The following is an 11,607-nucleotide window of genomic DNA, read 5'->3' as shown; positions in this document are numbered from 1 at the left end:
ATGTTTGTCCTCTTGTCAAAACCGGAAAGACAAAAAACAGCTGTTCATCAGGACCTTGATTAGCTGAAGCAGGTGTGTTAGAGCAGGGTTGGCGCAATAGTGTGCACATCCAATAGCTCTCCAGGAGGAGGGTTGGCCACACTTGGTTTACTTTAGACCATCAACTTGTGGGCTATATACCCTATATGCAGTCAGCCTGTTGTGGGCTAGTGAGGAGCTTCCCTCTATGCTGCCTAAGACTGTCCCCATGTTCATCAGGACGACCACTCTTCAGTAGGCCTACATTTCACCTTAAAATGCTACTGTACAGAAAGCTGCTTTGCTATCTGACATGAGACATTGCCATAGAACCTTCATTGACAGTGGGGGTGATCTTCTACTGTCTGTAAAAGCACCAATTCAGGGCTGTTCTACTACAGTTCAAATCTTGTGTGACATTTTGTCTATACAGTTTACAAGCATGGCTTAAGAAAGAAGAAAACAAAATTCCAATATCAAGTGACTGGTTTTACCCTTTGTATTTTTTATTTGCTGAGCATCTTAAACTGCAGTAGGGATTCTCTCTGGCTTTGACCTAGGTGAGATATACCATTTGCTAGGTGACAATGCACACTGGTCAGGTAGGCAGTAAAACTAATGACAGCCTTCAGAGGTTGGCTCTGTAGGCCTACTGTCTGACAGAGATGGGTATAAAGTCTGCAGACTGTCTGATATTATTTTCTATGTCTATCTTATTTTAAACTAGCTAATAATTGAAATGTTGATTTACAATGATTTACAAGTGCCTTATACATTTAAAGTTTCCTAGTATACTTCACCTCTGAGCTGCAGAATACCAAGGTGATTACATTTTAAAATGTGCACTTTATTAAATCAATCTATTGGAAAGGGAGGCAGGGAGTAGGCAAAATAATTGCACATGTTACCTTGGTTTACACTAGCTTGGTTACAACACACACAGGTCTACACCGTGTGTGTGATTTAAACCAGAGATCAGCTCACTAGAGAAGCTTGGAGAGGACAGGACACAATATGGGTGAGTATACCAACCTGAGGCAGGTAAATATCACACCCACTTCAGTGTGACAGTCAGTTGCATTGAAGCTTGAGTGTTTTATTTATTTTTAACTAGGCAAGTGCGTTAAGAACAAATTCTTACTTACAATGACGGTCTAACGGGGAACAGTGGGTTAACTGCCTTGTTCAGGGGGCAGGACAGATTTGTATCTTGTCAGCTCGGGGATTCGATCCAGCAAACTTTCTGTTTCTAGGCCAACACTCTAACCACTAGGCTACCTGAGTGTAGCCCATAAGGGGAAATAGCAAGTGGAATAATGTACCTGCTGCGCAACCTGGCTATAGAATGGTTTGTCCTACTCGAGTCCCATAGTGTTGTCCTTGCTTGCGATTGGTCATCTCCCAACTGTTACAAGACACGAACATGATTTGTGTATGCAGCATTTACCGCATATGTGTTGAGCACATTTTGCATTACAGTGTACGTCAAAAGGTACTAGTGTAGTAAATTAAACTGACCTCTACATTTACATGGTGTAAATAATGAGTGGTACATCCTACATGCATTAAATTAATTATGGGAAATGTAGTACGACAAAGTACATGAAGTCGTCCTCGCAGTGTGTTGCAAGTATCGCATACACTACATATCCTAGCTTGCACTGCGTCGACAGCAGTCGTGTGTCGGTTCTCCAAGATGGCGTCGTTGGGAAGGAGGCGCGGTGTCCAAGTCAACAGGGAGAGGTCAGTTATACTCAATCATTGCCATATCACGACTATTTGTGTCCAATGTCTATTTTATGATACGCCACACATTCACTATTCCAACATATGACTTTTAAAAGCAAAATGCAGCTGTCACTTTCCCGAATTCCTTCCTCCATAACTGCTCATGTGATGTTTTGATTAGCATGTTTGCTAGCCTGTTCATCAAAGCTTCAAAATCAAGTTCTGCATAGGTTAGCCACCCAACTAAAATAGTGTGAAAACATGCCGTAACGTTACAAAGTAGATATACTAGCTCATATCAAATATCGGTCGTATAACACAACGTTTACTCACCGCTTGCAATTTACGTATTAGATAGTTTTCAGAGCAGCAAGCTTCCAAACAGCGGTGGAGCTAACCAATGTAACGTTATGACCTGACGTTATGCAAAGCTGCGTCCAATACAGCACAACAACTAATATAGATGTTACTGGAATTGTTGAAACAGTTGTGAATGATCAACATTCTCGCTAACCCAGAGTTTTGTTTACGTTAGCTAACAGTAGTTAGCTACTTGACGGGTGCGTTCGGAATTCGCACTGGCGTGTCAGACTCTGACTCAGTGTGCTCAGCCAGGGTGAATTTACGAACGCAGGCTTATTTAGCTAACCGTGTGAACATTGTTAGGAGCTAGTTAGTACTCTTGCGCGGGGCATAATGTTTGCAAAGTGAAGGATTCGAGTTTTACACGTGTGAGTTATTTCCACTTGATATAGCTGCATTTGTTTTCTCCCGCATATTGTTTATTGCCCATAGCTACGTTAGCATTAACACCATAGTTTATTACTAACAGGCAACTTGACAGTGACTGATGCCTAGTTAGTGAACTCTGAGAATTTTAAACGCGAGAAAATACCCTGCTTTCCCTTTGATTCAACAGCTCTTATTTATGTCAAACATGCACAGGCAACACAAGTCAAAGTAACACAAGTGTCTTGTTTTTACCATATATTGTGCTGAAAAAAGTTGTTGTGCAGTAATCTGATATCAAGGTCATGGACTACATGTCAATTTAAAAAAGTAGTTCCCCATATTTCTTCACAAGTGGTATTCATCTTTTATATTTTTTTTATTTCACCTTTATTTAACTAGGTAGGCTAGTTGAGAACAAGTTCTCATTTGCAACCGCGACCTGGCCAAGATAATGCAAAGCAGTTCGACACATACAACAACAGTTACACATGGAATAAACAAATATACAATCAATAATACAGCATGTGCAAATGAGGTAGGATAAGGGTGGTAAGGCAATAAATAGATAATACATCTCAACATCATCATTAAAAAAGATGCAACCACTTGCCTTAGGCCCCGAAGCTGCACAATTGCTATGAAGCTTGGAAAATAATGATCTTTTCCATCTACTTACTATTTATAATCTCCTCTCTCTGTGCACAGGGGAGTGATGGCAGCAACGGACTGCTACATCGTTCACGAGATCTACAACGGGGAGAATGCGCAGGACCAGTTTGAGTACGAGCTGGAGCAGGCACTGGAGGCACAGTACAAGTACATTGTGATCGAGCCCACGCGCATTGGTGACGAGACGGCCCGCTGGATCGCCGTGGGCAACTGCCTGCACAAGATGGCCGTGCTGTCAGGCACCGCCTGCCTCCTGACGCCGCTCTCGCTACCGCCCGAGTACTCGCGCTACGTAGCACTGCCCACTGGTGCCCTCAGCGTGGCTTGCTCCACCCTCTATGGAATCTCCTGGCAGTTTGATCCCTGCTGCAAGTACCAGGTGGAGTACAACAGCCAAAAACTCTCGCAGCTGCCCCTGCACACACTCACCTCCTCCACGCCAGTGGTGCTGGTGCGCAGGGACGACATCCACAGAAAGAGACTCCACAACACGATAGCGCTGGCCGCCCTGGCCTACTGCGCCAAGAAGATCTACGAACTCTACGCGTTATGAGCACACTCGGAAGAGGTTTAAAAAATATATATATAATGGGAAAAGAAAGAATCCGCCAAGTGGAAGCCATGCGCACAGTCGAGGGTTTGCCCCTAACCCCCCCACCCCACTTGAGCGGGCGCTTAATTTTGGGCTGTTTGATGGATCAGAGGGATATAGCTAAATCTAGAAGGAATTATTTTTACCTTCTCATTTTCTTTACTTGTAAGTGACATCACCAGTGCACTTATCCATATGGAACCCTTGTGCCTCTTCCCTGTCCCTGTACCCCTCAATACACTAAGTTAGTGCACAAGGGTAGCTAAGTAAAAATAAATAGACTGAATCGTGTTGCAGTTGAAATGGACAGACTTAAGTATTACCAACATTTGTCTATTCCTTGTAGTTTTACTGTGCCCCTTTCTTGCTGATCAGTACGTTACCCTTTCATTAAACATTAGGATATTTCAAACTCTCCTTTCTGTATTTTCTTTTTCATTAAACAAATTCTACACCATATCTTGAATCACAAAGGCAATAGCAGTACCTTTTCCAGATTTGTCTTTCTAGGTTTACTCACTCTTTGGAACAAAGACAAAGTCAAGGCCTTTAAACATACTTGTTTGGTCATCCCTCACCAGTCAGTCGTTACGGACAAGACAGACCAACACAAACGCAGCAAGTCCTATTGCCTTTATTCATTTCTCAACTATTCTACATGTTGAATCGCCACCATCGTGTTGGTCTGTCTTGTCCTTTACACACATGCAGTCATGGGTAAAAAGCCTGTCCAAATGGAGCTCTTTGTGGGATTGTTACACTTAATGGGGACTTGCTGTGAGTGGGTTGTGTATGTAAGGGACATATACACTACCATTCAAAAGTTTGAGGTAACTTAGAAATGTCCTTTAAAATAACATCAAATTTATCAGAAATACAGTGTAGACATTGTTAATGTTGTAAATGACTATTGTAGCTGTATACGGCAGATGTTTTTCTGGAATATCTACATAGGCGTACAGAGGCCCATTATCAGCAACCATCACTCCTGTGTTCTGATGGCACATTGTGTTAAACTTGAATTAGCTATCATTTTAAAAGGCTAGTTGATCATTAGAAAACCCTTTTGCAATTATGTTAGCACAGCTGAAAACTGTTGTCCTGATAAAAGAAGCAATAAAACTGGCCTTTCGACTAGTTGGAGTATCTGGAGCATCAGCATTTGTGGGTTTGATTACAGGCTCAAAATGGCCAGAAACAAAGGACTTTTTTCTGAAACTCTGAGAAATGAAGGCTATTCCATGTGAGAAATTGCCAAGAAACTGAAGATCTCGTACGATGCTGTGTACCTTCACAGAACAGCGCAAACTCTCTAACCAGAATAGAAAGAGTGGGAGGCCCCGGTGCATAACTGAGCAAGAGGACAAGTACATTAGTGTCTGGTTTGAGAAACAGATGCCTCACAAGTCCTCAACTGGCAGCTTCATTAAATAGTACCCGCAAAACACCAGTCTCAACGTCAACAGTGAAGAGGCGACTCTGGGATGCTGGCCTTCTTTTGCCCATCTTAATCTTTTTTTATTGGCCATATGTTTTTTAAAATTTGTTTTTAATTTACACTGCCTAGAAGGCCAGCATCCCCGAGTTGCCTCTTGACTGTTGACGTTGAAACGGGTGTTTTGCGGGTACTATTTAATGAAGCTGCCATTTGAGGATGCTTGGTGTATATGGATCTGATTCCCAAATGGTGCCAGTAGTCTTGTGGTGTTTTTTCATCTTAAAATCAGGTTGTTTGCTATGTAAAATACAACATGTAAAGCGACCTGTCCGGGTTACAAGAAAATGGTCATTCTTAGTTTATTTTTTTTAATGTCTCACTAGTAAATTAACAAGCTGTTGTAGGCCTTTGGAAATTTCACTGAGAGAGCAATATTAATGTGTTTTTAACCAATTGTATTTAGTTTTTGGAATATTATTTGAAATTGTCAGGTTTTGCAGCTTGATGGGGGCCAAATTGTCATTCTTTGCAATGCTTGAAATGGTTTGCAAGTGTTGATTATGACTGCATTGGAAATGTAACCAGCCGACCAAGTATTTGGCTATCATCAGTACAGGGCAACACCCCGTTAGCCTGTGTTTTCTTTCACGTTTCTGCTTTGCAAAATATTATACAAACTGAACAATGCCCATCCATGTTTTTTCTAGTAATTGTGCTAGATTATTACCTCCAGCTTTGGATCATCTTGATATGAATTTGAGTCGTGTGATACCAGAGAAGAGAGGCCCAAGTCGGTGGGAAATCTGTCTCCCTCCAGCAGGTGGCGTATTTCCATTGTTTCGCACACCAAGCAAGGAGTTTTTGTATGGAGGTCAATGAGTGTCGAATTTGGTCAACAGAAAAATGAATGGCTTATTTGATCAAATATACGTTTCGTAATGCTTAAGTTGTTACGAGTGTATTGATATAAGTAGTAAACGTGACTTCCCTGCAACTTAGATAAAGTTTTTTTTCTTAGAGTTGTCTGAAATGGCTACGCATATTCATGACATGAGGCTAGTAGTAGCATACAGGCGGTTGACGTCAATAACCCTCATTGAATATTCAAAACAGGATTACAATAATGAGATGTATAATGAGAAAGGACAGCCTGCTGTTCCGCTTCGTGGATAACGACTACCATTGTTAAGGCGGAGAGACCTGTGTCTTGTCAGTATATCCATCATCTTTGGTGTGGCTGTGGCAGATAAATATGTGTGGAGTTGATTATTGTAAACTAAAGGAATACAACCTGTTTCCACCTGTTAAAAAACGGGATAACCCGGGTTAGAAATAATGCGCACCCACTGTTTGACAGCCTATACGTGATTGGCAGAAATCCTTTTAACGTCACAACTGATTGGCTGGAATGAAACTTTCCTAGCTGCTTACTTTCTACAGTCGGTGTTTGTATCTCAATGATTTCTATCAAATATTATCATAATAAACCTTTGTATGTGGACGACGATTCACACGGTCAGGTTCAGGTGTGTCAACTCATTCGGCATAGCAACATATTTGCTGCACTTTGGTTAGTCATGTTGAGCTTATTATTAGCCATCTGTCATTAGCTGCAGTACTAGCTAGGCTCATATTTTAGTATGGTGGCTCGGTTGTGGAATATTTCAAATAATTTAGCAACTGATGTAGTTAGTGACTGATTCTTCTGTATTTAATGTGAGGGTTCTGCCTTGTTGCAAAGTAAACTAGCTAGAAGTCCAAACTGTGTCATTGTATACGGTCGGGGGCATAACAGCAGCTGTCACTTGTTAGTGTGTGTGTTTGTTTCTATTTAGCCAGCAGATCCGCTTGCTTACAGCTGCACTGGTGTCGATTCGCACTATAAAACATGTGTGAAGCGCAAACGAACCCAGACTGAAACGAATCCTGGACCTGCGTGAGTAGCGGGTGCAAGATTCAGGACCAGAGTACCAGGTATTGTGACACAGCAGCGCGAGTCGCGTGAAACTTTTTTGCTTGTGTAAACAAGCTAGCTCCCTAACATGATGTAGAATGTGTGTTTTGCTAATCGCACTCAAACTGTTTTCAGGTCTTATGAAAGCAAAACGTATTGTGTAGAATTCTTACAAATGCTCCAGGTAACCGAACCAGGGTACACATTTTATGTGAAAACGCCCTAATTTCGGAGCCGGCTGAAAACTTACCTCAAACATGGGATGAGAAATGCGTTGTACTCCGAATCAGTGGAGGACCATCCTCCTCACTGAATTTCATAAATTGTGAAACATTAAAGTTATCCTTTTTAGATAAAACTATAAATATATTTCACAAAATAATTGATTAATAAAACGCACTGTTTTGCAATTAAGTTCTACAATAGCCTCAGCAGCACTTTGTAGGGTAGTACCATGGTGTAGCCGGAGGGCAGCTAGTTTCTGTCCTCCAGCTAGGTACATTGACTTAAATACAAAACCTAGGAGGCTAATGGTTCTCACGCCCTTCCATGGAAGTACACAGTCATCATGACAACTTCTGGAGGACGTTCTCCAACCTATCAGAGCTCTGAAATGTTGTCCACCCAATCAAAGGATGAGAGAATTAATCTACTACTGAAAGCATAAGCTACAGCTAGCTAGCACTACAGTGCATACAATGTGGTGAGTAATTGACTCAAAGAGAGCGAAAGACAATAGTTGAATAGTTTTGAACAAATGAATTTCTTCAAAAAGGAAGAAGCGAGAGAGGGCTAGCTATTGTTCTATTTTTTGCACTTTCACCTAGTTTAGCTTACTCAGAGGGGTGCTATGTTAGCTAGCTGGCTATGGCTATCCAACACTGGAACTCTTCAAAGTCAAGGTAATCTTTTTTGGTTTTATAAATTTATTGCCACCGGGGCCCACTGGTGTAACTGCTTGCTGACAGTACACTGTACTGCATGATTTGTAGCGTTAGTTCTAGTAACTATGTTGACTATGACGTTTGCTAATATGGTGTAGCGCTTATGAAATGAAGGTTTGGCTTGGAAAGTTTTTTTTTCCCGCCTGGTCACAGACAGCTGATATGTTGTGCACTGAAGTCCACAATCGAAGGGAAAAGGTGTTATGCGAGCATGCTGTTTGTATGTGGCTGCTATGAAAGTGAACTGTGTTTCAGGGGGGTAATCTACTGTAAGTCGCTCTGGATAAGAGCGTCTGCTAAATGACTAAAATGTAATGTTAATGTAATCATAATGCCGACTCTGTTGGAAAAAAAATTCTTAAACGAAACGGGGATAAACATACCTGAATTTGTCCAATAGAAACGTTCATTTGCAACTGTTGGACTAATGATTACACCCTAGATCATCTCGATGCAGGCAAGAGTGTGCAAGGCGGCATTGAATATATCACTGTCTGTCACCTTGATTACTTAGGTTCACAGGTCGTGAGAAATGTATTTTATAAACTTTCATTCATAGGCTAGGTTTAGAAACCTCATGATGGGTATAGGGAAAATTCAAGTATTTACTTTATTTAACTAGGCAAGTCAGTTAAGAACAAATTGTTAGTTACATTGACGCCCTATGAACAGTGGGTTAACTGCCTTGTTCGTCACCTTGGGGATTCGATCTAGCAACCTTTCGGTTAATGGCCCAACGCTCTAACCATGTAGTAGACTAAACTTATCGATGTTACATTGAACTGGGTGAATGGAATGAGAATGACAGTCATCCAATATGCTGTAATACGTGGAGTTCCAGGTCTCCGGCAGCCTCTGGAACTGCCGGTCTGCAGCCAACAAGGCTGAGTTCATCTCAGCCTATGCTACCCTCCAGTCCCTAGACTTCCTGGCGCTGACGGAAACATGGATTACCACAGATAACACTGCTACTCCTACTGCTCTCTCTTCGTCTGCCCACGTGTTCTCGCATACCCCTAGAGCATCGAGCCAGCGGGGTGGTGGCACTGGAATCCTCATCTCTCCCAAGTGGACATTCTCTCTTTCTCCCCTGACCCATCTGTCTATCTCCTCATTTGAATTCCATGCTGTCACAGTTACCAGCCCTTTCAAGCTTAACATCCTTATCATTTATCGCCCTCCAGGTTCCCTTGGAGAGTTCATCAATGAGCTTGACGCCTTGATAAGTTCCTTTCCTGAAGATGGCTCACCTCTCACAGTTCTGGGTGACTTTAACCTCCCCACGTCTACCTTTGACTCATTCCTCTCTGCCTCCTTCTTTCCACTCCTCTCCTCTTTTGACCTCACCCTCTCACCTTCCCCCCCTACTCACAAGGCAGGCAATACGCTTGACCTCATCTTTACTAGATGCTGTTCTTCCACTAATCTCATTGCAACTCCCCTCCAAATCTCCGACCACTACCTTGTATCCTTTTCCCTCTTGCTCTCATCCAACACTTCTCACTCTGCCCCTACTCGGATGGTATTGCGCCGTCCCAACCTTCGCTCTCTCTCTCCCGCTACTCTCTCCTCTTCCATCCTATCATCTCTTCCCTCTGCTCAAACCTTCTCCAACCTATCTCCTGATTCTGCCTCCTCAACCCTCCTCTCCTCCCTTTCTGCATCCTTTGATTTTCTCTGTCCCCTATCCTCCAGGCCGGCTCGGTCCTCCCCTCCTGCTCCGTGGCTCGACGACTCACTACGAGCTCACAGAACAGGGCTCCGGGCAGCCGAGCGGAAATGGAGGAAAACTCGCCTCCCCTGCGGACCTGGCATCCTTTCACTCCCTCCTCTCTACATTCTCCTCTTCTGTCTCTGCTGCTAAAGCCACTTTCTACCACTCTAAATTCCAAGCATCTGTCTCTAACCCTAGGAAGCTCTTTGCTACCTTATCCTCCTCCCTCTCTGCGGATGACTTCGTCAACCATTTTGAAAAGAAGGTTGACGATATCTGATCCTCGTTTGCTAAGTCAAACGACACCGCTGGTCCTGCTCACACTGCCCTACCCTGTGCTTTGACCTCTTTCTCCCCTCTCTCTCCAGATGAAATCTCGCGTCTTGTGACGGCCGGCCGCCCAACAACCTGCCCACTTGACCCTATCCCCTCCTCTCTTCTCCAGACCATTTCCGTAGACCTTCTCCCCTACCTCACCTCGCTCATCAACTCATCCTTGACCGCTGGCTACGTCCCTTCCGTCTTCAAGAGAGCGAGAGTTGCACCCCTTCTGAAAAAACCTACACTCGATCCCTCCGATGTCAACGACTACAGACCAGTATCCTTTCTTTCTTTTCTCTCAAACTCTTGAACGTGCCGTCCTTGGCCAGCTCTCCTGCTATCTCTCTCAGAATGACCTTCTTGATCCTAATCAGTCAGGTTTCAAGGCTGGGCATTCTACTGAGACTGCTCTTCTCTGTGTCACGGAGGCTCTCCGCACTGCTAAAGCTAACTCTCTCTCCTCTGCTCTCATCCTTCTAGACCTATCTGCTGCCTTTGATACTGTGAACCATCAGATCCTCCTCTCCACCCTCTCCGGGTTGGGCATCTCCGGTGCGGCCCACGCTTGGATTGCGTCCTACCTGACAGGTCGCTCCTACCAGGTGGCGTGGCGAGAATCTGTCTCCGCACCATGCGCTCTCATCACTGGTGTCCCCGAGGGCTCTGTTCTAGGCCCTCTCCTATTCTCGCTATACACCAAGTCACTTGGCTCTGTCATATCCTCACATGGTCTCTCCTATCATTGCTATGCAGACGACACACAATTAATCTTCTCCTTTCCCCCTTCTGATAACCAGGCGGCGAATCGCATCTCTGCATGTCTGTCAGACATATCAGTGTGGATGACGGATCACCACCTCAAGCTGAACCTCGGCAAGACGGAGCTGCTCTTCCTCCCGGGGAAGGACTGCCCGTTCCATGATCTCGCCATCACGGTTGACAACTCCCTTGTGTCCTCCTCCCAGAGTGCTAAGAACCTTGGCGTGATCCTGGACAACACCCTGTCGTTCTCCACTAACATCAAGGCGGTGACCCGATCCTGTAGGTTCATGCTCTACAACATTCGCAGAGTACGACCCTGCCTCACACAGGAAGCGGCGCAGGTCCTAATCCAGGCACTTGTCATCTCCCGTCTGGATTACTGCAACTCGCTGTTGGCTGGGCTCCCTGCCTGTGCCATTAAACCCCTACAACTCATCCAGAACGCCGCAGCCCGTCTGGTGTTCAACCTTCCCAAGTTCTCTCACGTCACCCCGCTCTCTCCACTGGCTTCCAGTTGAAGCTCGCATCCGCTACAAGACCATGGTGATTGCCTACGGAGCTGTGAAGGGAACGGCACCTCCATACCTTCAGGCTCTGATCAGGCCCTACACCCAAACAAGGGCACTGCGTTCATCCACCTCTGGCCTGCTGGCCCCCCTACCTCTGAGGAAGCACAGTTCCCGCTCAGCCCAGTCAAAACTGTTCGCTGCTCTGGCACCCCAATGGTGGAACAAG

At 44.3% G+C, this 11,607-nt stretch overlaps 1 protein-coding gene across 1 annotated transcript; it reads left to right on the top strand.

The window, feature by feature from the left end:
• The first annotated feature begins 1,622 nt into the window (after positions 1–1,622).
• LOC106583926 (transmembrane protein 11, mitochondrial) lies at positions 1,623–4,151 on the top strand. Its single transcript, XM_014168598.2, has 2 exons — positions 1,623–1,761; positions 3,184–4,151. Exons 1-2 carry the CDS (start codon positions 1,715–1,717, stop codon positions 3,698–3,700), a joined length of 564 nt encoding a protein of 187 aa, XP_014024073.1. The 5' UTR covers positions 1,623–1,714; the 3' UTR covers positions 3,701–4,151.
• The last annotated feature ends 7,456 nt before the right edge of the window (positions 4,152–11,607 follow it).

The sequence above is a fragment of the Salmo salar genome, chromosome ssa23 (assembly GCF_905237065.1).
Source record: "Salmo salar chromosome ssa23, Ssal_v3.1, whole genome shotgun sequence".
In the NCBI taxonomy this organism is placed as follows: domain Eukaryota; kingdom Metazoa; phylum Chordata; class Actinopteri; order Salmoniformes; family Salmonidae; genus Salmo; species Salmo salar.
Note: the sequence above shows the minus strand (reverse complement) of the source record. Positions and strands in the feature narration are given on the sequence as shown.